The sequence below is a fragment of the Dasypus novemcinctus genome, chromosome 5 (assembly GCF_030445035.2).
Source record: "Dasypus novemcinctus isolate mDasNov1 chromosome 5, mDasNov1.1.hap2, whole genome shotgun sequence".
NCBI classification, from domain to species: Eukaryota; Metazoa; Chordata; class Mammalia; order Cingulata; family Dasypodidae; genus Dasypus; species Dasypus novemcinctus.
The window spans coordinates 167,993,807-168,020,235 of NC_080677.1; the positions used below are offsets into that span (position 1 = coordinate 167,993,807).

The 26,429-nt window shown below is 46.7% G+C and overlaps 1 protein-coding gene across 4 annotated transcripts in view; it reads left to right on the forward strand.

The window, feature by feature from the left end:
• Nucleotides 1–26,429, forward strand: part of ITGA8 (integrin subunit alpha 8) — a 172,949-nt gene that overhangs the window by 27,596 nt on the left and 118,924 nt on the right. For 3 of the 4 annotated variants that reach the window (XM_058297921.2, XM_058297924.2, XM_012522706.4), the window contains exons 7-13: nt 406–531; nt 1,433–1,477; nt 7,056–7,099; nt 8,164–8,220; nt 10,240–10,292; nt 24,365–24,570; nt 26,046–26,237. In XM_058297921.2, coding sequence (XP_058153904.1) covers nt 406–531; nt 1,433–1,477; nt 7,056–7,099; nt 8,164–8,220; nt 10,240–10,292; nt 24,365–24,570; nt 26,046–26,237 — 723 coding nt within the window. The remainder of the gene's footprint in view (nt 1–405; nt 532–1,432; nt 1,478–7,055; nt 7,100–8,163; nt 8,221–10,239; nt 10,293–24,364; nt 24,571–26,045; nt 26,238–26,429) is intronic. The other variant, XM_058297922.2, reaches the window with a different exon arrangement.

Below are 26,429 nucleotides of genomic sequence, written 5' to 3' on the forward strand. Positions count from 1 at the left end.
AAGGCCTTAGAATGCCCACAGGGCCCTTGGTCCTAATACCAAATATACTGTGAGCAAATGTGGGGCCTTGGAGAGTGCACCCAAGCTCTTTGGGACAGGTTCCCCCTCAGTGAAACGCTATGATTTGGGAAGACAATCTCTAAGCTTTCTTCCAGGTAACACATTCTAGCATAAAAATTTAATTACGTGCATTTTGCTCGGAAGTGTCTTCACGCTCCACCATTTGGAGGTGTCGGGGTCAGAGGCAACGGCAAAAAGACAGCTTTGTCTAAACGGAACGCCCACCCAGCTCCCACAAGCTCTACTGCTGTTCTCGCAGTGGTGGGGAAACAGCTAAAACGCAAGCAGCTCAGACCTCCTGCTGTTATGTTCATTCAGTCAATGCAATAACTTGTCTAAACATAGGTCAGGTGATCACCGCCAGTGTTGCAGACATCATTGCAAATTACTCATTCAAGGATATTCTAAGGAAATTAGCTCGAGAAAAACAGACGGACGTGGCTCCAGCTTCCTACGACGACAGCTACCTTGGTGAGGTCCATTGCTCAAGACATTTGGGGTTTCTCAAAAGATAAGCATTCTAAATGTAGATGCAAATTTTGTTAGTAACTTATCCGATATTATTAGGCTTTTTATGTAAATGTTTTCTCTTATTAGCTTAGTGTGGACTAGACTTCTTAACTTTGCCTCTCTGGTTTAATAGGACTTTTAGCTTAGTCATGATTTGAACAGTTATTTTGTAGGCTTCATAACAGCTTCCTGCGTGAGAAATAGCTCACCAGCAGTAGACACGGTGAGTCAGTGGAGCTGCTCCCATCCTTGGGGGTCAACATGACAGTAGCTTCTTCCAGTTTCCAGAGCAATGCAAGACTGTTCTCAACATTTATTATGTGCAGACCACACGATGCCATTTCACCACTGTTGTCTCCCACATTTGGTATCTAGTGGCTTTTCAATACCATGAATGAGGAATATAAAAAATTGTAGCTATGTAGCTGGCACTTCACTTTACAGCTAAGTGAAATTTGTGGAAAGCTGCCTTTTTAAAGAAAGCAGGAAGTAGTCTGTGGTGATAAGAACTGTCAGAACCTGAGCCTGGAGTATCTTTCAGAATATCATGTCTGACTGTGATGAATCAGCAATTCTTAAAATGCAAAAAAAGCCGCCACCTAGACTTTAAGGTAGATTCTGAAACAAGCAAGTCTTAGAATTGACCCCAGAATCTGATTTTGTTTGTACTGAAGATCAGTAATATAAGATTTATTATGCTTCTAGAATTCAGTATAAAAGCATTCATATTCATTTTTCCCTTTAAAGAGCTCTAAATTTTTTTGTTATAATGTTTGTAGATATTAATGAGCAAAGCCATGGTAGGTTTTTCATTTTTCTAAGCTATAATTCATTTGTTAAGCCTTCAAACCTCTGGTTACAGGATACTCAGTTGCTGCTGGGGAATTTACTGGAGACTTGCAACAAGGTGAGTAACATTATTGAATTTGTCATTTATAAAGCATGAAAAAAAGGTAAAATTACTTAAAAACTTCTTTTATAAATAAGAGTTATTTTTTTGGTCTCCAGAATGCATATAAATGGGATCCCCAAAATAGATAATAATATTTTGTAGAAAGATAAAACATATACATTGGCCCCACTTTTTAGTTCCAAGCGTCAAAGAATTTCATAGGAATGAATATTCATCCTTAGATTCTCATTAAGCAATAGAGACTTGGTGCAGCACCTTGTCTTGACTGAGAACCGCACAGAAGATGGAGTGACTTGGACGAAACCTGTGCTGTTAGTTAGAAATCAAGGTTCCTTGTCTTTACTTTGGTTTCTGCATGTTCACAGCCAAACTCCCCACTCAACTCCCATGATTTCCTTTTTACCTTTGGACATTTCCAAACTCTAAGTAACAGAAGAAACGAGTCCCTCTTTTCGGGTATGGCCCTCGACTGTCTCCTGGGTTTTCTATCTTCCTTCTGTGCTTAGTCGTCCTCTGAGCCTGAATCCACCTCCATCTTCAGTGTCCAAAGGGGCTTTCTCTTTTTTTAAGGCCAATTTAAAATTGTCATCTCCAGAAATCCTTCCCTAATTTCCTTCTGTAAACTTCCAGACCATCTCACTTTTCTCTTGTCTCAAGCATGTGCCATTCGTTCACTCACCAAACACTGTTGAGTGGGCTGTACTAGGCATCTGCAGACAGAGTCTATGAAGGCATTGAATACTGAGCTCACGACTGCCCAATTCGAAGTGGGTAGGGGCTAGCATGCCTTTCCAGCCATGGAGTGAGATTCCTCTGGGGATACCTCTGGAGGGGTGGCAGAAAGGCCAGTCTAAGGTGTGAAACCAATTCGAAGTGGGTAGGGGCTAGCATGCCTTTCCAACCATGGAGTGAGATTCCCCTGGGGATACCTCTGGAGAGGTGGCAGAAAGGCCAGTCTAAGGTGTGAAAAGTCTGGAATGTTCCAAGACCTCAGAGTGACTGGTCCGAGCGACGGTGAAATGAGATGGGGCTAGAGAAAGGGGAGAGGGCAGGTCATGCCAGGTCTTCTAGGCATAGAATGGGGTCTAGAATGCCTTCAGAATGCAGGAGAAAGCCACAAAGGGTAGCAGAGGAGTCAACAGAGCCCACAGGTGCTTGTGATCTAGAAGGAGAAATCAGCCAGCTGCTCTCAGGGGCCCTGGTGAGGACACACGGACAGTGGTATTCTATGCCAGTTTTATGTTCTTGTCCAGTTTCTTCAGGGCAGAATCCCAACACTGTTCTTATTCATCTAACCCACAAACATAGACCATATTTTGCTCACAGTAGACTCACATGAAGAGGCAGCCTGGTAGAGAGAAGTAAGTTGGGTCTTTGGAGCCAAGACCCATATAGGTTCAAATTCTGACTCCACTGTGTCCTTCAGGTATAACAATCTCTTGAGTTCTCAGTTTGCTTATCTTTTTTTTTCTCTCTTTATTATTATTTTTTAAATGTTACATTAAAAAAATATAAGAGGTCCGCATATACCCCTCACCCACCTCACTCCATTCCTCCCACATCAACAACCTTTTTCATCATCATGGCACATTCATTGCATTTGGTGAGTACACTTTGGGGCACTGCTGCCCCACATGGATAGTGGTTTACATTGTAGTTTACATTCCCCCTTAAATGGCATTGAGAATGCTTTACTTAAAAGATCGTTCTGAAAATTGCACGTGATGCATGGAAATTCCCATAGAAGACAATAAATGATAGCTTTTACTTCACTAGTCTTAAATAGTTATTGAATGACTTAATCATCAGTCAACATTTGCCACTTTCCATCTTGTTTCGTATGAACATGAGTTGCTTTTCACTGTGTTTTAATACACTGATAAGGAAAAATGAAATATGGCCATCTTTAGGAATAATCACAACTCATTTATTGGTTTATGACATACAAAGCTGAAATTCATAAAGAATGTTTTTGCAGTTAGGTAGTGGTTGAAAGCAATTAGTTTAGTTTTCCTTAAAAAACATTTTTTTCTTTTAAACACAAGCTAATTCTTAAAGGACCTCTCTGTTATTTTATTTCAAGCTAAAAAGCATTATATTGATTGTAGTGGTGAAGAGTATGAACTTTGGGGCCAGACCCCCTGGATTTACCTTCTGACTTAACCGTTGACGAGCTGTGATCTTGGACAGGTTACCTGACATCTCTCTGCCCTGGTTCCTTTATTCCTAAATTGGGGTGATGATGATAATAGTATCGTCTATCTCATTGTATTTTGTGAGGGTTAAACGAGTCAATCCTACAGACTCATAAAAATACTTACTGCCATAGTACCTAATAAGTACTATTTAAATATAAACTCTAATGAGAAAGTGCTTGGATTAGGGATCATCACAGATTGTCTTCACTAACTGAGACTTGAAAGGAAGACAAGTCTTATAACTACCCAGTTAGCGATTTAGCAGAGAAAAACATAAAATGTGCCAGATGGCTTTGAAACATAGCATCAGGGCTCTTGCTGGAAAGCTCTCAAGAGCAGCATTCTGTTCTGATCCAAGACAGTTGCCCATTATGCCTGATGGCTCAGTGTAGGAAGATGGTAAAAAGGAATTGTGACTTTCCATCAGGTCTCAGAGGTGCCTGGAACATGGAGCCACACTTTCAGTGACTCGGGCATCGGAAGTACCAGACATTTTATGTCCTCCCAAGGCCCACTGGGTGGACTGTGGGAGAGTGTGGGCTATGATGTGGACCATTGACCATGAGGTGCAGCGGTGCTCAGAGATGTATTCACCAAATGCAATGAATGTCTCATGATGATGGAGGAGGTTGTTGTTAAGGGCGGAGGAGTGGGGTGAGGAGGGTGGGGGGTATATGGGGACCTCATATTTTTTGAATGTAACATTAAAAAAATAAAGAGAAAAAAAAGTAAAAAAAAAAAGGCTCTTTGAAAGAACATCATTGTCTGCTCATCAGGCTGCTTGGAACTCCAGCCCATTCCCATTCATGCTTTACTTAGACAAGGGGGGGGTGGTGAGAATTCACGAAGAACAGGGGCAGTTGATGCTGTCTAGATGAAGGGCTCCTCCTGGGAGGTTCCTGCACTGCTGGGGTGTATGGAGGGGCTGCCCTGGTTTGAAACCTCTGGATATTAAGTGCAAGATTTTGTGTGTATGTGATTCTTTCTCATGTGAGTTTCATAGCTTTTATATAATTTTCAAAGGTGTCTGTGACTCCAAAAATGTTTGACTCTCCATTCTGGTTCTAGAGTCAGAGGTGGTGAATTAAAACCCAAGCAAGTAATCTGACCCTAACCACACCAAGCGAGGCAGCTGGACATGGGGGAAAGCATGTTGGCTTTGCAGCCAGTTCTTGAGTCCACACCAGCTTTGTGAACTAAAAGCGACAGTCGCCCTAAGCCTCAGTTTCCCTGTATGTCAAAAGGGGATGCTAATGCCAACTCTCTGGAGGTTAAGTGAGGGAAATATTATAGGACACAAGGTTTCCGGAAGGCATTCAATAGACGTTAGCCTTTCTACTGCTTCTCCTTGGTGGGTTGCCACCCAAGTCAGGTACTCCCAGGCCAAAGAGCTGCATCCCCCTCAACGTTTCATTGATCACAAGAGGTTTCCAGGGGCGGCGGACTTGGCCCAGTGGTTAGGGCGTCCGTCTCCCACATGGGAGGTCTGAGGTTCAAACCCTGGGCCTCCTTGACCCGTGTGGAGCTGGCCCATGTGCAGTGCTGATGCGCGCAAGGAGTGCTGTGCCACGCAAGGGGTGTCCCCCGTGTAGGGGAGCCCCACGCGCAAGGAGTGCGCCCCGTAAGGAGAGCTGCCCAGTGCGAAAGAAAGTGCAGCCTGCCCAGGAATGGTGCCACACACACGGAAAACTGACACAACAAGATGACACAATAAAAAGAGACAGATTCCCGTGCCGCTAACAACATAAACGGACAAAGAAGATAATGCAGCAAAACAGACACAGAGAGCAGACAACCGGGAGGGGGGGGGCGGGGGGCGATAAATAAATAAATAAATCTTTGAAAAAAAAGGTTTCCTAAAGTCTCACCATGAACAACTGGGATGGATCTAAGAAAAACACTCTCCTTTCCCTCCCAGCTGAATGCTTTCATAGGTGAGTGGCAGTTCTCCCAACTTGCCTCAGGCACCAAGCAACCTCTGGAAAGGATGGCTGTGGGGTCTTCCCAGGACCTCTCTCCCCTGTGGAGGAGCTCCTTAGGGCTGTGGTCACAGGAGGCTGCAGGCTCCCAAGTCACTGGGTGTGGTGGTGGATTTTTTTCACAAGACCCAAGTAGCTGCTTGCCTCTTCATCATTCCTGGTTGGCTGTCCATATTTAACCCCTTTGCTACCAATGGTTTCCCAGCTCATTCAGCTGATAATCTACTCCTCAGTGACCTCACATCCTTCCCAATGCTTGACCCTGTTGCTTTGACCTCATCCCCTGCCTCCTCACCCCTCATTCCCTCAACTCCAGCCGCCTGGCCTCCTCGCTCTTCACGTCCTCCAGGGCTGTTGCACTGCTGCTCGCTCTGATGGGGCCTCCTTCTCAAGTCACAACCTTGTTCTCATCATCTTTGCTCCTATGTCACCTTCTCACTAAGGCCCTCCTTGACTCTCCTGATAAAGTGCAAGCCCACCCCCATCCTGACTGCAGCCCACCAATCCTCTTATCACCTTCTAATGTACCATTTATTTTACTCTATTCTTTGACTGCCTCTTCCAACTAGAGGGTCTGTTTTGCTCCTTCCTGTGTCCTGTGGTTGTCTATAAATGCGTGTAGAATGAATGAGTGTCTTTGCCACTGAGATGTGCAGCCTCCAACCCAATGGACCTTCCCTGAATATCGATGCTGCAGCCCGAGCTTCCAACTCTGTGGGTGCACAGCACCCCTGAGCGGTGCTGGAGCACATGCTCCACCCTTAGGAGTAGGACTGGGGAAGGGAAGGTTTGGATGGAAGATTTTAAGCTTCAGTGAACCAAAATATAGATTAATAAAAATGAGTGTTGGGAATATCTTTACCAATCAGCGATTTCAGCCTGGTTTGTAGGAGATGACTGGGAGGAATTAAGTTCAAAGGCTGATCCCAGGCACTTGGACCCCAGGGCTACAGCTGTTGTTGTCTTCTGGACTCAGAGCCCACCCTTTCCCGGGGCAGCCAAATGGCACTAACACCGACAGACAGCCCCAGGAAGCCAGACGAGTTTCACCTACAGTGGGAGCTTTTCCTCGTTAGCCCAAGCTGTTTTAATGTGCTGTTGTGACAGAAGCTGCACATCCTACGCTCAGGGCGAGGGGCTTCACCTGAAGCCCACCGCTGGCCAGAGAAAGAGGCAGAGGCTCAGACAGGCTGATGGAGCTGAGAGGGTCCAAGGGCAGGTTCTATTCCATTGTCTGTTGTCTGCAGAAGCAAAGATGAACAGACAGAAAATTCAAACCAAACTTCAGATTTTCTACTCTCTGCATGACAGTTATTCATGAAAAAGCGGAATTTTTGTTATATAGCTTTAGACAAATGTGTATTCCTTTCTCTAAAAGACTGTTTTTATCCCCAGAATTGGTTGCTGGAGTTCCAAGAGGAGCACAAAATTTTGGATATGTGAGTATTGAGGCTAAGATATTTTCTTGTATATGCAAAGAAATGTTTTAATACAACTTTCAAGTCTTTAAAAATGTCCTTTATACAAGTGACCCTAACAAGCGTCCCTCATTGTCCCTGCTGTTTGCTTACTAAGAAAGGACAAAAATGAGACTGGATTTGTTCTGCTCTGTGTGTAGCACTCCTAAATCTGTGGAACCCAGAGCAAAATGAACACACAGGCCCCTTGTTCAAGAGTCACTGGGGATTTCAAGATGGTGTCAACAGGTGTGTGCACCTGCCCAAGCCATGCCCCATGAAGCACAGCAGGTGTGTGCACCTGCCCAAGCCATGCACCTGCATTAAATGTGCCTCATATTTTAGAAAAAAATGAAAGAAAATATATAGACCTTATGAAAAGAAAAGCTTGAAGTAATTTTTAGCTTTTTAAAAAGTAGCAAGCACGTAATGTTGATAGATTTGGGGGTGGCTGAAGAGAATTAGAATAAACATTTTTTTACCCTATGGATATGATTTTACAATTTCATTTATTTTTTTACAAAGAGCCATAATCATCAGTTTCTTATAATAGAGAGCATAAACACAGAAATGAATTCAATCAAAAGTCATGATTAAATGCATCAAGCTAGTTGTTCTCAAAGTTTTTGAATTCAATTTTTCTTTTCCTGTTTCAGTTTAATATGTGCTTTTCTGAAAGTATCCTAGACTTAACTATAAACAAAAGTTCAACTGGCTTTCAAAATATAATTATTTAGATCATTTTTAAATTTTTTCATATTTTAATTTTTAAATTAAATTTTAGCTAATAAAACCTTTGCGTGGATCAAAAGTCAAATTGTGGGATGGAATATGTGGAAACATGTCTTCTTCCACCCCTTTGCCCTGGCAGCCTAGTTCTCCTTTCCAGAGAAACCAATGTTTAGATCATTCTGTGGCTTAAATTTTTGTTTTACACATAGCCATTTATGACTCTTCACAAAATTTTAAAGCGATTTAAGCTATAGTTTAAAAAATCTTTAGCTCTATGCTAAATGATGCAACCTATCTAATTTCTATTATTTTAGGTTTCAATCATTAACTCTACAGATATGACCTTTATTCAGAATTTCACGGGCGAGCAGGTAAAACAATTTTTATCTCAAATAATTAATGCTGCGTGTACAGCCTGCTTCAGGTAGTGGGGGTAGATCAGTGGAGAAGAGACCCCAGCCTCCTGCAGCTGTGGGGGGGCGGGTGCTAAGAGAGACCCCAGCCTCCTGCAGCTGTGGGGGGGTGGTGCTAAGAGAGACCCCAGCCTCCTGCAGCCATGTGGAGGGGTCATTTAAGTAACAAACACACAAATGTTCTCGGTAATTTCAGAATGTGATAAGGGGTATAAAGAAATAAAAGTCATCCATGGGGGGCTATGTATGGCCAGGGGTCGGGGGCCCTGCGTGGAGAACGGCAGCAGGCTACTGCGTCCAGACCGCTCTGGCCGGGGGGGCCCTCGGGGTGAGGTGCAGAGGGGCTGCGGGGGTGGGTGCAGGGTAGTTGGCCTGGAGGAGCAGGGCCTCCCCCAGCGCAGGGAGTGGCTCAGGGGTTAGCCCAGGGCACGGCGAGGGGTGGGCTGGCCTGCGCTGGGCCTCAGTGGACAGACCCAGATCCCGGCCCCTGCCGCTCGGCAGCCCGCTGACCTCATGGAAACCGCTCGTCTTCTCTGAGCTGCGTTTCCAAAACAAGGATAAGGTGTGTGCCTGCCCAGCCTTGAGAGTGACTCCAACCAGGAGCTGTAACTTAGAAGAGTTCCCTGCAGGTAGATCCTTTTAGACAAAATCCCTATGTTCCCTACAGGCCCCCAGGCCCCCAGGCCCCCAGGCCCCCAGGTCCCCAGGCCCCCAGGCTCTCAGGTCCCCAGGCCCCCAGGCCCCCGGGTCCCCAGGCCCCCAGGTCCCCAGGCCCCCAGGCCCTCAGGTCCCCAGGCCCCCAGGCCCCCAGGCCCCCAGGACCCCAGGTCCCCAGGCCCCCAGGCCCCCAGGCCCCCAGGCTCTCAGGTCCCCAGACTCCCAGGCCCCCAGGCCCCCAGGCCCCCAGGTCCCCAGGCCCTCAGGCCCCCAGGTCCCCAGGCCCCCAGGCCCCCAGGACCCCAGGTCCCCAGGCCCCCAGGTCCTCAGGCCCCCAGGCTCTCAGGTCCCCAGGCCCCCAGGCCCCCAGGCCCCCAGGCCCCCAGGTCCCCAGGCCCTCAGGCCCCCAGGTCCCCAGGCCCCCAGGCCCCCAGGTCCCCAGGCCCTCAGGCCCCTAGGCCCCCAGGTCCCAGGTCCCCAGGCCCCCAGGCTCTCAGGTCCCCAGGCCCCCAGGCCCCCAGGCCCCCAGGACCCCAGGTCCCCAGGCCCCCAGGACCCCAGGACCCCAGACCCCCAGGTCCCCAGGCCCCCAGACCCCAGGCCCCCAGGCCCCCAGACCCCAGGTCCCCAGGCCCCCAGGCCCCCAGGTCCCCAGGCCCCCAGGCCCCCAGGTCCCCAGGCCCCCAGGCTCTCAGGTCCCCAGGCCCCCAGGCCCCCAGGCCCCCAGGCCCCCAGGTCCCCAGGCCCTCAGGCCCCCAGGTCCCCAGGCCCCCAGGCCCCCAGGTCCCCAGGCCCTCAGGCCCCTAGGCCCCCAGGTCCCAGGTCCCCAGGCCCCCAGGCTCTCAGGTCCCCAGGCCCCCAGGCCCCCAGGACCCCAGGACCCCAGGTCCCCAGGCCCGCAGGCCCCCAGGCCCCCAGGCCCCCAGGTCCCCAGGCCCCCAGACCCCAGGCCCCCAGGCCCCCAGACCCCAGGTCCCCAGGTCCCCAGACCCCAGGTCCCCAGGCCCCCAGGCCCCCAGGTCCCCAGGCCCCCAGGCCCCCAGGTCCCCAGGCCCCCAGGCTCTCAGGTCCCCAGGCCCCCAGGCCCCCAGGACCCCAGGCTCTCAGGTCCCCAGGCCCCCAGGCCCCAGGTCCCCAGGCCCCCAGGCCCCCAGGCCCCCAGGACTTTATGATTCCAAGACTCTTCAAGTCCAAGAGTTTACGAATTTAAAAGCAAAAATGTGCTGCAATGAAATCAGTCTCTCAGGGATAACTGAGAGGCGACTATACAATAAGCCTATGAAAGAGGCAAAACACAGCATCTTCTGGTTTCCCTTGCAGATGGCATCTTATTTTGGATATACTGTTGCAGTTTCAGATGTTAACAATGACGGGTAAGATTTTAAGACTTTCCTTGCTCAATGTAAATTAGATTCATCTGTAAAGATGTTGAATTTTTCCTTTATGAAATTCATCCTTCCATACTTCCTAGAAAAGAAGATAGAGGCTCTCTTGTTTTTTGGTTCAGACTGACAGGATGCATCTACTGAAGAACTCTCTGTCATCCTATTTTAAGTCTGTAAAAAGTTTCCATTTCTGCCACTTCTGGAAGATCTGGCTTCATCTTTAATTTTGTGAATGAGTAGTCCTTCACCATTGAGAATCCAACCCATTGAAGGGTTTGCTCTCTTCGCTCCTAGAGAGCTTCTTGGCACTTGTAGACATCCGTAAAATATTTGCACAAAAGTAACTTACTGGTAAAACCTGAGGAGAACGAAAGGATAATGTTATTTTTCAGATTCTGGTAGCAGATTACATTGTTCTTGTGCCAAACAACATGCTAAGTTATGGTTGTGTTAACTATTCAAATATACATCGTTTTTAAACACTCCTTTAGCATCAAACCCATGTTAAAGTAACAAACCATTAAGTAAGAAAACGGCCGTCAGGTGGAGATGTATTTTGGAGCAGCTGCTCTGTGCATGTGCCCAAGGCAGACCTGGTCTCTGGTCCCAGGAAGCTCACTCTATCACAGAACACAAAAACCTAAAGATTCCTTGCTCAGTTCTAGTACCCAGTAAAGAACATGTTAACTTGACCTTTCTATAGTTAAAAAGGCACTTTATGTATTAGGTTGTGGTACAGGATTGGAAATGAATTCAGTCACTTTTGCACCTCTTGGAGAATGTCTTTTAATTCTTTCATTCAGCATATATTCCTTGAAAATGTACTATGCGCTGACTCTAAACTCATTTAGACTGGAGTTGGGGGTGGAAGCTACAGACAATGAATAAAATATGTAAGTCAAGAGTACCCTAGATGCTGATGAGTACTATTAAAAGCCAGGAGGGGCAGGGCGTATTGGGAGGGACGAGGTTTAAAATCGGGTAGCGTGGGATGGTGGCAAGGTAATGGCAGAGGAAAGCGCTGCAGAGGGGAGGGCTTCGTGCAGGGAGCAGACAGCGCAAGCTCCGGGGTTCCTGGAGGAGCAGCTGAAGGCCGTGCTGGAGCAGAACGTGAGGCCTCGGAGACTGGGCGGACCCAGAGCGGCTCAGGAGGCTCGCAGCCACCGCTTTCCCCCAGCGCCCCGGGATGAGCTTCTGTCCGGCAGGGTCCGAGTGCCGTGTGGCCTGGCCTGTCCCCGTTGGCTCTCCTCGAAGCTGGCTGTGGGCCCACCTGGCCGGAGGCACCTGGGAGCCCTGCAACAGCTCATGGGGCAGGACGGCGTCTTGGGCTGGACGGTGGCTTGGGGGAAATGCCAGTCTTATTCTGGAAGCAGTTAATTTAAAATTTAAGTTGCTTTTCTCGGTTGTCTGAGTTGTGAAAATAGTCAGCATTCAAAATTTCCAGCCCAGATGGACTGTAATTGTAATCAGTGCCTCTTACTAAGTTAGAAATAAAATGGCTGAAGGATACCTGAGGCTCAGAGCCTGCCATCCGGCTCCGAGGGCCCACTCCTCACGGGAAGCAGAGCCCCAGTCTTCCCGGACCTCTGGGTCAGCGGCGTCCCAGGAGGAGGGCATGTGGGGCTGTGCCCTGGAGCCTGCTGCTTCTAGACCAAGCAAAGCTTGTGGGGTGTTGATACTACATTTTTTGCCACATTAAGAAAAAGAAAACGTGTGAACATAGAAAAAACATGGTTGTTGGGAACACAGGAATTTTCCAGTGATAATTTGTCTGTTCTTTCTTGATGTTCTTAAAAACTGCTATACGCCCCATTTCTTTATTATTTTTCTGACTTCCTCAGGCTGTGCTGAGAAATATGACCACTAACTTACTATTGCAGTTCTTAGAGGTAAAGCGCCCACGGACTCTCGGGCTGCTGTTCTAGTTACTTAGATGCTGCTTAAACCCCAGTTTCTGTTAAAAAAGAGTGTGCTCTGGAAGCAATTGAGATCGGCCAAAGAAAGAGGTGAACATTCACCCCAGACAAAGACAGATGGCGCATGATTCGTGATGACACAATTAGCTGTCGGCGCTGCAGCCGTGTTTCCAGGAAAATGCCACGACGGGCTTGGCTTTCCAGCGACCACTGTGAGGAAAGCATGGCCCCTGCACTGGACGTTTAGACTTGGGTGCAAGGCTGGACCCAGGGTCTTCCTCCACCCCTGACTGAGGGTGACCCTAAGGTAGGAACAAGGAGGGAGAAGGAGCCCAGCTGCTGGTGAGGTGAGGAGAGGGCGAGGTGAGGGTGAGGTGAGGAGAGGGTGAGGTGAGGAGAGGGTGAGGTGAGGATGTGGTGGGGGTGAGGTGAGTGTGAGGTGAGGGTGAGGAGAGGGTAAAGTGAGGGTGAGGTGAGGTGACGAGTTGATGAGGAAAGGGTGAGGTTGAGGGTGAGGAGAGGGTGAGGGTGAGGTTAGGGTGAGATGAGAGGGTGAGGTGAGGGTGAGGTGAGGTAAGGCTAGGGTGAGCATGAGGTGAGGAGAGGTGAGGAAAGGGTGAGGTGAGGGTGAGGTGAGAGGGTGAGGTGTGGGTATGGTGAGGTGAGGGTAGGGTGAGGGTGAGGTGATGATGAGCTGAGGAGAAGGTGAGGTGAGGAAAGGGTGAGCTGAGGTGAGGGTGAGGTGAGGGTGAGGGTGAGGTGCAGGTGAGGTGAGGGTGAGGTGAGGATGAGGGTGGTGGGATGAGTTGAGAGTGAGATGAGGTAAGGAGAGGGTGAGGTGAGGAGAGGGTGGAGGTGAGGGTGAGGTGAGGGTGAGTAGAGAGAGGGTGAGGTGAGGGTGAGGTGAGATGAGGTGAGGGTGTAGGTCAGGGCAGCTTGAGGGGCAGGGCGGGGCGCAGGTGTCTGTCTGGTGTCTGGGACCCTCCCATACACCTTGGTGGACAAGTCTGCCAAGGTTGCTCTGTGAGCACAGGTGGCTTCCTTCTGAGGAAGGGAGTTGTCATTTTTGTTCCGTGGCAAGATTTCAGGCTCAGATCTTGGGCTCTGGCCATTGGATTCTCAGTGACCATGGACCCCATCCTCACTTAAATTTTCCTGGATGCTGTATTTTTGGTCTCTGCTTTATGATCAGCTTCAAAGACAGAATTTTTTTCTTTTCCAACTGAAACTTTTGTAGAACCTAATGTTGCTATTAAACAACAAAATTCTGTCATACCTGATAAAGTCTTTTTTCCTTTGTGCTAAATGTGTGTAATAACATAGGCTGCTCATCCTGCTTACAGTCTAGTGAAGCTATCTACAGGAAACTGAGGCATAAACATTCAGCAAATTATCCAGAATCACAAGTTAATTAGGGGAAGTCTCCATTAGTGCCCAACCAATATTTTTTCACTAAATACCAAGTCTCATGAAATACCTAATAGGGGAAAGGGGTAATTTCAATTTTTAAGGGATTAATAATCTATTAATATTAGGAATTTAAAATCTAATAAATTTTAAATTGGTAGAGTTTGGTTATTGGGATAAGTGAATGTATTTATCCTCAATGTATCCTGTGACACTGTAGGGCTGTGGTGGAAGAACAGGTTCTCCATGTATTACAAGAGCAAGGAAGTCTTTCCCAAATAGTTAACCTGATTTTGACTATTGATAAAAACTACATTCCTAATAAGACTGTGTACACTTAATTAATTTCCATTACCTTTATAAGCATGGTATTACTTCTTTAAAAATGTGAAGTCATCACTTCAATGTTATTTCCACCAAAAGAACTTTAAGATTGTCTATAGTGATGTTAAAATAACTGGTTGATGAGAAAAAAATTGCTACAGTTTTTGATGTCATGGCATATAAGAAAAGTCAGTTTAATTAAAATACACTATTCTGCTGTATTTTACTGATACATTAGTTATGATCATGAATAATTTTATATCCTGCAACTCCTACCAAATACTTTTTTCCTCTTCAGAGATTTTCTTGCTTTTCTGACATTTATCAATGATTAAGGAGTTAGTGATCACTGATCACCCAGCTAAGTCCAATACTAGGCTGAGATTTAATTTTCATTATTTACCAAATTCCTGACTTTCCAAGTCTTTTTAAAAGACCTACCATCTTTTCATTTTTTAAAAATTTCCCATCCCCCTTGCGGCTTGCTTGCTGTCTGCTCTCTGTGTCCATTCACTGTGCGCTCTTCTGTGTTTTTACTTGTGACAGCACTTGCGGGCCGGGTGAAACTCTGTGGCACTTGCAGGCCAGTGGCACTCCATGGCACCTGGGCCAGTGGCTCTCCGCAGCAGGCAGGCCAGCCTGCCTTCACAAGGAGGCCCCGGGACGTGAACCCAGGGCCTCCCATATGGTAGACAGGAGCCCAACTGACTGAGCCGCTTCCCAATCTTTTCTTAATAATTTAATTTTTATTAATATGTAGCAAACGTAACATAAAAATAATTTTAACCATTTTAAGTGGACAATTCTTTAACACTAAATGCATTGACACTACTGTGCCACTTTTATCACTGCTCCTTTCCAGGCCATTTTCATCATCACAAATCAAACTCATATTCATTTAGCAGTAACTCCCCATTTTCCCCTTGCTTACGAGGTCCAATTAACATGATATCATCAGTATAGTTGAAGTGAAAGATGATCAAGGTCCTTGAGAACAACGTTATGACATAGGGCTGGAGAGCTGATATACTCGAGGTAGGACAGTGAAGGTATACTGCTGGCCTTACCAGATGAAAGCAAACTGTTTCTGGTGGTCCTTACTAATGGCAATTGAGAAAAAAAGCATTTGCCAGATCAATACTTGCATCCCAGGTACCAGGGTATGTGTTGATTTGCTCAAGTAATGACACATCTGGAACAGAAGCTGAAATTGGAGTCACCACCTGGTTAAATTTATTTTAATCCACTGTCATCTCCTAAGATCAATATTTTCTACATAGGCCAAATGGAAGGGTTAAATGGGGTAAGAATCACCACCCCTGCATTCTTCAAATCCTTGATGGTGGCACTGATCTCTGAAGTCCCTCCAGGAATCAGGTATTGCTTTTGCCTTACTATTTTGCTAGATAGGGCAGTTCTAGTGGCCTCCACTGGGCCTTTCCTACCATGATGGCCCTCACTCCACAGGGATCCAGTGTGGGGATTCTGCCAGTTGCTGAGTACGTCTATTCCAATTACACATTGTGGACCTGGGAACATAACCACAGAATGGGTCCAGGGACTCACTCGACCAACTGTGAGACAGATCTGAGCTAGAACTCTGGGGTCCCACTGGATTCAATGTGAGACAGATCTGAGCTAGAACTCCGTCAATTATCTGACCCCCACGCGCCCCTGCTCTGACTGGTGGACCACAGTGATGTTGTGGATTTCCTGGAATTGATGTCACTTCTGAGTCGGTGTCTACTAGTCCCTGAGATGCCTGGTCATTTCCTTTTCCCCGGGGCACGGCTACCCTGGTGAAAGTCTGGGTCCCTCTGGGGAAGGTGGGGAGGAAGGTCTGTGTGCATCTGGCAGTGTAGCAGGCTCTTCCCTTCATTCGGGGTTTGGGTCTATGAACGCTCTCAAATCTGGGAACTGACTAAGGGCCCGTGACCTCATTTTGTGATTCAAATTAGACTTTTGTTCACTCGACCTAGAGCTCTTCTGCTATGCAGATCAAGTAGGAGCTCACTAGACTGCCCATCCATTTTACATCTAGCTACACCACGGTCTACGGGCCGACGCCATAGGTCTCTGTGACTTAGACCTTGATGCCTGCTTTCCTTCCATGGTGGTAGCCACGGCCACCTTGTCTTTGGTGATTCAGTGCTGCTACTTGGCTTCTGCCAGCCGGGCATCCGATCATCCCCAAGGTGTTTAAGATCCTAGTTCAGTGACAGCAGTTCCCACGATAACATCTGACCTACAGAAAAAAGCAACCACAGAGCTCTTCAGGGATGATGGAGTTCATCTCACAAATTTATTCTTCAAGGTCGTGGTGAAAGGTGTGTCCTCTGGACATTCTGGGGTGGGTGGGCAGGTCTTACATGATAAATCCACTCTAACATTCCAATCTCTCTAAGCCTTTGGATCAGATCCCCTCATCTACAGTACACAGGGCAGTTCTGGTATTTGGACCTCAGGCACTGTTGGTCATCCTTAGGTCCATGTTTCAGCCAGCCACCAGGCCAAACTGTTAGAGCCCTTTATAACCCCTCGAGTTACAACACTGAATGCAGAATCTCTGCTTGGTGGGCCATCACCAATAAATTCAGCCTGATCCAACTTTATATTCCTTTCACTATTATCCCACACTCTTAATATCCATTCCCACACATATTCTCCTATTTCTTTTATATAAATTGGAAAACTCATGCAGTTTTTTTGGAGTGTAGCACACCTCTACATGGTCACACTTTGTGACTCACCTTTTGGAGCCTGTTGGGCCTAGAAGCAAAGAGGGGTGGTGGGGTGGGCCACCAAAAGAATTAGAAGTGTCTTGCAAGCCACCTGCCTCAGGGCATTCCTGAGACAGATTATTCTCTTCAGATAGAGGTCTGAGGACTGTTTCCTGAGGGGAGGCAGTTACAGGTTGTTATGGGCACAGCAGGGTTAATATTTTCAGGTGGAGTCTGGATGGCTGATTTCTCAGAGTGGGCTGGAAGTTGGGTGGCTGATTCCTCAGGGCAGACAATTACAGGTTTATCACGCAAAGATGACTCAGCAGAATCCCACTACTATCATTATCAGCGCCATTCCAGTTTTTGGGACCCCATCCTTTCCCAATCAATGCCCTCACTTTAACAGCAGACACCCTACAAAGTTGGGAATTCAATTTATGATGTGTTTCAGCCAATTGCATAATAAGATTCTGGATCTGATTTTCAGAAATGACAAGTCAGTACGCACACAGAAAAATGTACATGTCCTTCATGTAGCACTTGAGGTGGGAATTTGAAGCCTTGAGCTTACACCTTTCTTTAACAACTGTATATTTAGGAACAACCAGCCAACATCCTTATACTTTTAAATTCCATTAAACTCTGTTATCAGATATACTCTCACCCAGAGCCTTGCCTCTTATAAGTGTTTGAGTAGCAGTATCCAGTATTGATAGTTTATGTGTCTCTATTGCCAGTTCACACTATGGCTTATCAGCTGGCTTGACCACTAGAAATGAGCCATTAGTGCTTTTGGACCTAATCAGAGTAAAGAACCAATTCTAAAATCTCCAGAACCAACTCAGAAGGCTCATCTTTAAGATTCTATTTCTCAAGAACCACTCCCAGGACCAAACCTGTATTAGTCATGGTTCTTAAGAGAAAAAGAACCAATATATGGAATTAATTATAGGGGTTCATTAGAGGAATTGGCTTGTGAGGTTGTGGGGGTATGCAGACCAGCTTTGTAGGGTGGGCTGCGAGCTAGGAATGCTGATGGAGGTTTTCAGTGAATTCCCCAGGAGAAGCTGGCTGGCTGCAATAGAGGCGGAAGTTCTTTTCAGACTGCTAAAATCATCAGTTCTCCCTTTAAGATCTTCATCTGACTGGTTGAGACTTCTCTCATTGTTCAAAGCAATTGCCTTTGTTGTTTGTAGATGTGATCAGCTCTAGATACAATCAACTACACTAATGGTTTAAATCTACTAATTACACTCATAGCTCATTTGATGTGTACTTGACACAGGAGTCAACCATCCCAGAGCCCAGGCTGGCCCAGCTCGCTGCACCAGGAGCTGGGGCTGCACTTCCCACAACTGCCTGCCACGCGCCGGGGAGATTGGGCATTGGTAGTTGCTGCAGCAGGAAGCGTGAAATTCACCGGTATTTGCCACAATTTACCAGTGCTCTTCTAGTTTCTGGAGTTCCGCAATAGTTGATTAGGACAGTTCCTGCCAGGTCAGTAGCTGGTTCGTGGAGCTGCCCATTCTGCCGTCTTCCCTCAATCCTCCTTATATCTTTTCCTGTGGAGTCTGGATCCAAGTTTACTCTGTGCAGTGACTCTGGATCGTTTGGGTAGCTGGTTGTGAACTGGACTTTCCTTTCCAATCAGGTGATATTTAAGTAGGAGCTTATTTGCAACTGCCTGCTGAATGTTCATGAACTGCATAAGTCATCATCTCTATCCACTACGTAACAAAACAAGAGCCTTACAAATGCTCCGAAATCCCAACCTTGGGGAAAAAATAGTGTTATTAAGTAATGTGATCAAGTGAGTAAATGGATAGAATTTTTCCCCAGTGGTTTTTATTTAAAAACAAACAAACAGAAAATTCCATATTATAAGTATATCCCAAATAGTTTAAAACAGTTGTGTGCATGCTGGTGCAAGGTTGAAATTGTCAATCTGTGACTGACTTGAAAACATAAACAAACTGGTGAAATGATCTTGTTATCCTTAGAGAGCCAGAGCAACAAACTGCCAGCATAAACTCTGTAAGGAATTTCTGGACAAACTTGTTAGCAACAAACGAAGATGCTGCTTTTCATCTTTTGTCTAAGCAAGTAAATCAGTTTTTTCTTATGGCATTTGAATCTTACAGTATTTTTACTATTTCACAGAACTATAATTTAATCCAATGACATTCTCCATACTCCTCTTGTTTATAGCCTCTGCAGAGCAGAAAGGAGCAAAATTTAAATAGTTGTCTAGCAGGTAGTTACATTGAGAGCTTTTTAAAGAAAATGAATGAAAAGAAGCTGTTTTATATAAAATTTAGTACAAGTATGTTTACTCTTACAGGGTATATCATTAAGATTGAATTAGGGAGAAAATCTGGTAAAGGTAATTAAAATAAAGTAAAAACTAAAACAGTATAAATTAATTTCTGTAACTTAATTTTTAAATTATGTTATCTCTTGCATATTATAAAATAATTTAGGTGTTTACATATCAGCTCTAGTATACAGCCCACCAATCTCCATTCTTTTAATAAATAACTACTTTCTGATTATTAGTCATGGGCATTAGCATGCAATATGCACTATTGGGAAAAAAGAAATATAGAAAAGTTTACATATTAAAGAAATACATTGACATTTGGTTGCATAAAACTCATATTCAGATACTTAACGTTGAATATTCTCTTGTGCTTTGCTTTTTAGGAAAATATAGTGTTTCTCTTTCACACAACATGTGAGAAATTGAGGCTTGCATTGTATCAGATGATCAGTGTGGATTATACATTAAAAAGAGGTAGAAATAAAACCCTAGTGAATGCCACACAGATTGCCAAGAAACCTGCACTTAAACATTAGATGCTTCAGGTAAAATGAAGCTTTGTGTGTTCTTTCTACTTTTATGAAACACTTTTACATAATAACTTAGAACTCATGGCCTCATGCAACCACCATCCTGCCCCAAGCAGGGAAAACTGTTTTTAGCGAAGACCATATCATTTATGTTATTTCTTCAATGCGGTTCTTTCTTGAAATTAAAAAATAAATGTTCTCTTAGAATGGTACCCACCCAGCCTGTTACACTATGGCTTGTCAGAGGTCAATGAAGAACACTTTTACCAATAAATATTTTAAACTTTAAGCTTGAATTGAGTAGATTCAGCAAAAGGATTTGAAAAATTTTGAAATTGCTGTTGGCATGTATAACCTACTCCAGTGGTTTTCCAAGCATTTTTGCATGTGATTCATAATAAGAAATACATTTGACATTGTTCCCAGGACAAAGGCACAGATGAAAACAAAAGATTCATGGAACAATATTTACCCTTATCATGTGTAATGTTTTCATTCTGATATTTTCTGTTATACTCTATTTCATTTTTTCTTTAAGTGCTGGTTGGGACTAGTGTTGATTTCACAATCCACTAATGGACTGCAAGTTGAGATTTGAAAACACCAGCCTAAACAGCAATATATATTGTGACTCTTAAGTGGTATTTCTAATATAAAATAATATTTACACTAAGTGCAAAATGTTCTGCAAGGCATATTGTACTACATGAATCCAAGACAGTTATTGTCTTTCAACCCTGTGATAACACAATGATAAATCAACAAATGCCCCTTTGTCCTTTTAGAATTTAAGACAGTTTAGGAAGCTTGCTCTTAACTGTCTAGGACAGTAGATTTCTAGGAACGTAAGTCAGTGGTATTGCTTCACTGCCAGAATCCCAGGGTCCCAGGGGTGCCCTGGCTCTCCAGTGCCGCAAGCAGAGCAGCAGGCCAGCCCAGCCCAGCCCTCAGCCTCCTTTACAGCCGGGACAAACCGATCTTGGCTGTGGAGCTTGTAGTTGCAGGATCGTGGGTGTTTAACACATGCCGGCAGGTGCTGATGCTGCAGCCACAGAAACGCAGCTCTGGAATGGGAATGGGAACACTGTCTTTAAGAAAATGTGTTTGGGACATTTTTAAGAAAAACAAAGTATTTACTTAAATTTAGCAACTTATGTTTGGAATTTGGGACCAAAATCCTAGGCTTTCCCTGGGCACTTCCACTCACAGCTGCGCACCTCCTTGGTACGGCATGGTCCCTTGAAGTGGCTTGGGAGCTTTCGCCACATCTGCTGTGGCAGGGAGCTGGGGCCTGCTCTAGAAGCGGCTGCAGGCCCAGGCCACCTGTGACCAGCTCCCACAAGATGGGAGAGGAGAAGGCCAGCGCAGTTTTTCTCCCTGCACTGGAACTCTTTCCATGGAAAATGGTAGAAAAGTGGTTACAAATATGTGCTCACTTCAACCGATAGCCCAGTGCCGTCGCCACACCTGCCACTTAACAATTGCCTGCTGTAGAGTGTGTGTGAAGAGAGGGACAGAGGCAGAGGAGCCTGAGGCCTGCGTCCAGGGATTGGCCGGCAGGTCATCCAGCTCGAAGAGGTGGAGCCATAGGTTCCCAACAGCAGATGGATGCCGGGAGAGCTTAGCCCTGGTCCCATAGCACCTGGCCTGTTTTCCAGTGATCTCTTACTACCACCCAGACCCCCAAATGAGCCACCTCACCCCTCACTGTCCCCTGACCCACTCGGGGCCCCTGGCTGGTGGACGTCCCTGGAAAGCCCCCTCCAGACCCATCTAGCAGAATCCCACCCGTCCATCTCCTCACCGGAGCTCCTCCATGCTCTTCCCCCAGTGCCCCCTCATCCCCACCTGGCACCCCAGCACCTTGCTTGGTCTCAGGTGTTTGTCCCACTAGTCTGATAGTTATAGTGTTGAGAAATAAAAAGCATAATCTTGCAGAGAACTATCTAACGAGCCTCCCACTTCTGTAAGTCAGCCCGTGAGAGCATGGCCTTACAGGAGACTATCTAACGAGCCACTTCTGCCTTCTGCTTCTGTAACCCCACTTGCAAAATTTTGCCTAGCAACATGTTAGCCAATGAGTGGGAGCAATGCTAGTCCCACATAAAATCCTATATAGGGAAGCAGACTTGGCCCAATGGATAGGGCATCCACCTACCACTTGGGAGGTCTGCGGTTCAAACCCCGGGCCTCCTTGACCTGTGTGGAGCTGGTCCACACGCAGTGCTGATGCGTGCAAAGAGTGCCCTGCCACGCAGGGGTGTTCCCCGTGTAGGGGAGCCCCACGCGCAAGGAGTGCACCCCGTAAGGAGAGCCGCCCAGGGGAAAGAAAGTGCAGCCTGCCCAGGAATGGCGCCGCACGCACGGAGAGCTGACACAACAAGAAGACGCAACAAAAAGAAACAGATTACTGGTACCGCTGATAAGGATAGAAGCGGTCACAGAAGAACACACAGCGAATGGACACGGAGAACAGACAACTGGGGAGGGGGGAAGGGTAGAGAAATAAAAAAGAAATCTTAAAAAAAAAACCTATATAAACCTATGAAAACTGAAAAACAGGCCTCAGAATTTGGAAATTGACTCTCCTCTGGGCCTGCACATAATAAATCTGCTCCTCCCCCTCTCCGAGTGCTGTTTGAGTTTTTTGCTGCTCAGAACTCCTGGCTTTGCTGCAACAGGAGGAGTAGCACTTTGGCCTCACTTTTTAACATTAATTGGGGCAGTGTGACCTAGAAGCCACGGCCAGCACCGTAAGCATGGCAGGGACGTAGATTCCCGTGGGAGGGCGAGGCAGGCCAGGCAGAGGTGTGGGGTCTTGGGTTTCCTGTCGAGTGGCCATTTGGGACAGGGATGATATTTCCAGGGCTAGCGGCTCGAGCTTCAGCACGTGCCTCAGCAATCTGCTGGCACGGGGCTATCTTCAGACACATTTTAGTGGAATGTGGTTGGTGTGACTTTTTTAAAAACTTTTAAGATGAAAATAACTCATGCACACAGTTTTTAAAAAAGTACATTGTAGCAGTTTGATATAATTGATGAATTCCAAAAAGAAATATTGGATTATGCTTGTGCTATGATCTGTACCTGGGCATGACTGAGTTATGATAAGGGCGTTGAGTCCCCACCCATCAAGGTGTGGGGACTCACAGATAGAAGGCATGGCAAAGAACAGAGTTGAGGGCTTCTGATGTTGGAGTTTTGATGTTGGAGTTTGATGCTGAAGACTTAAGCTGGAGCCCTGGGAAGTCAGCATGCAGAAGAAAGAGATGCCAGCCCCAGGAAGAGAGGAACCTTGAACCCAGAGAAAAGCAAGCCCCAGGAATGTAGGAACCCAGGAAGGCTGAACCCTTACAGACGTCAGCAGCCATCTTGCGCCAACATGTGGAAATAGACTTTGGTGAGGGAAGTAACTTATGCTTTATGACCTGGTATCTGTAAGCTCCTACCCCAAATAAATACCCTTTATAAAAAACAAACCATTTCTGGTATTTTGTGTCAGCACCCCTTTGGCTGACTAATAACACACGTGGTTTAGAAGGAAGTGGCTCCCTGTGTCCCCTCCGTGGCCATCTGGCTTGTGAAGGAAATGCGTCTGACCACTGGTTCTGGCCTCTCCTGGTGGCTATCTTGCTATTTCTAAATAATTTGCTCAGGTGTCTGTTTGCTGAATTTTTCAATTTAAAAAATCATCTCTTAGCTTTCTCCTAAAACATATACATATTAGAATTCCTACAAATTTTCATTTGGAATGAAAATTATATTTTCTTTCTTTCTAACCCCTCTCTGGCCTGTGCTTTACTTCTTTCTTTCTAACCCCTCTCTGGCCTGTGCTTTACTTTAGATAATGAGGAAAGGGAAGGACAAAATTTATTTCAAGCCTTATTACTGCAAGAAATCACACAACTTAAATTCTAGTTATTTATATTTTAGACAAACTCAAATATACTTTTAGCAAAACCTACTTGTGTCTATTTGATATATTTTACTTGTATAAATACAAGTATCTTTATCTAGAAATGCAGTAATAAGCTGAAAGGGATAAAATATCTAGTTTTTTTTTTCTATCTGGTTGCATCAGCATCTTATTTTTTTTTAAAGATTTATTTTTTATTTAATTCTCTCCCCTTTCCCCCGCCTCCACCAGTTGTCTGCTCTCTGTGTCCATTCACTGTGTGTTCTTCTGTGTCTGCTTGTATTCTTGTCAGCGGCACTGGGAATCTGTGTCTCTTTTTGTTGTATCATCTTGCTGCGTCAGCTCTCCACATGTGCGGTGCCATTCTTGGGCAGGCTGCACTTTTTCATGCGGGTGGCTCTCCTTATGGGGCACACTCCTTGCACATGGGGCTCCCCTATGTGGGGGACACCCCTGCGTGGCACGGCACCCCTTGCGCACATCAGCACTGTGCGTGGGTCAGCTCCACACGGGTCAGGAGGCCCTGGGTTTGAACCCTGGACCTCCCATATGGTAGACGGACTCTCTATCTGTTGGGCCAAATCCACTTACAGCATCATCGTCTTCTGGTGTGGGCTTCTGCTCACAGGGGCCTGTGCCTCGTCCCAGGAGGTCCCAGGGATGGAGCCTGGGGGCTCCAAATGGTAAACAGGAGCTCAATTGCTTGAGCCTCAGCTGCTTCCCTGTAGTTTTCTTAAAGAAGGAATTTTTAACATAATTAAAAATGTATCATGATAATTTAGTAACTTATTTTCTTAGGGAATTCTTCTCCTTAGACATGACCCAGCAATGAAGGAAATATGTTAATTGTAAGATGCCAGTCAATGAAGGAGAAGCCCCAGGTGGGAATGGACTCCTCAGTGCTGAGTCTCTCTGTCCCCACAGGATGGACGACGTCCTGGTCGGGGCGCCCCTCTACATGGAGCGCGAAGTGGAGAGCAGCCCGAGGGAGGTCGGGCGGGTTTACCTGTTTGTGCAGGTGAGCCCGCTCATCTTCAGGGACCCGCAGGTGCTCGCCGGCTCGGAGGCCTTCGGGAGATTTGGCACCGCCATCGCGCACTTGGGAGACCTCGACCAGGATGGCTACAATGGTAAAGCCTGTCCACGGGGGCTCTGCGTGCCGATTCCATGGGAGCTGCATGCCTGATTCCATGTGTGACGCAGGGGGCGGGGCGGGGGGGTGCGGCTCGCTGCGTGTTTCCACGTGTCTGATGCGGGGCGCTCCTGCTGGCCTGATGTGTGGGTGCAGGAGGCGTTGAGGGTTTTTAACCATCAAAGCTCTCAAGGCAATTTAAAAGTTTATGTTTTGACTAATCTAAATTTCTTCATGTTCATCTTGGAGAGTCATATGACAGATCTGACGTAAAGGCGGCAATTATTTAAAAAATCCATGTTTGGATTTGGTGACTCACAAGGAGCTAGAGCCTCCGCTGTGTGTATGGAGTGAAGACAGGTGAATGTGCTGACGTATTAGCAGGCACATCGCCTCCTGACAGCCTGTGCGTTTTGCATGGGGTGTGCTGAATTTTAATGGGTCTGTAAACCTTCAACTGAAAAGCAACTTCACTGTTTGCAGGAAAGTAGAGTTAAATTCACAGTTTAGGGCTGTGGTTCTTTGAGCTAGGAATTTTTGAATGCCTTTTTTCCTGCCATCTCCTCAAAAACATGTGAGAGTGCACAAAATTTTGCATACTGTTTCAAGGCCTTTCCGTTAAGCACCAAGGTTTCTGTGGAGGCTTGGGGAAGCCACAGGAATTTGCTCTAAGCCAAATGGTCCAGGGAGCCTTCACCTGAGACCAGCACCCTTGGTGCCCCAGGTGTCCCCCACCCTCTGGGATTTCCAGCCACGTACGATGAGTAACTTCTAAAGCACCTGGAAACATAAGTGCATATTAAAAGCTTATGATTCCAGGAAATAAGAGAGTTCACCTCTAACTAGTTTGTTAATTTAAAACACTGCCCCGCTCTCCTTCTTTAACTGATAGAACCAAAGAGCTGCCAGGTGAGTTAAATAATGCCAGATCATCCACATTTTCTTCTGTGTCTCTCGCATTTGTAAGAGCTTTGAGCAGCGTCTTCAGTGACCTGGAGTGTGCGCTAGCCTCTCGAGCTCTTTTCCTTGAGGGTGCGATGGGTGAATTCCTGCCAAGCACACCAGGCTCAGGCGAGGCCATTTCAGCTTAGATGGCCTCAGAGATGCCTCTTCTGACCCTCACGCACTCAACCGCCCTCCATCACCCACCATTTAAAAGGTCCTCTGTGCAGTATTTATCACGTTTTGATATTTTCCTCCACGATTTCTCATTCAGATGATCTGGTGCCTCCTGCACCAAAGCACAAACTTCTTCAAAGCGTGGTCCGGCCCCTTCTCACTGTCGTACGTGCTGGGTCCAGCGTGTGGTTCACGCTCAGCGAAACCTCAGGTGGACGAAAGACCGTGCGTGTTTCGCTCTGCCACCTGCGCAGCACAAACGTTTCGTGGAAAACCAGCCTTTGGGGCTTTATGATTGTGCTCTTTTGTGGTACTTCTGTTCCTAAAAGTGTGTTTACGTGTCTCTCTTTGTAGACATTGCGGTTGGTGCCCCCTTTTCAGGCAGGGACGCGAGAGGCCAAGTGCTTATTTACAACGGGAACCAGGATGGGCTCAACGCCCGGCCTTCGCAGGTGCTGCAAGGAGCTTGGGCGGCGCAGGCTCCCCCTTCAGGGTTTGGCTTCACGTTAAGAGGCGATGCAGACATAGACAAGAATGATTACCCAGGTAAGGTCCCCGGCCGAGGCGCCCCTCCGGGAGACACAGCGCGGCAGGCGTCCCCGTGTGCAGGCAGAGGCCCCTGGAACGTGGCACCGGCTTCTGTGCGACTTGAGAAAGTGCGGGCAGACAAAGCAAACCTCCCCTTTCCTGCCAGCAGACAGCATTAGGCAGGCAGGGGATGCGGAAAGCTGCGCTGAA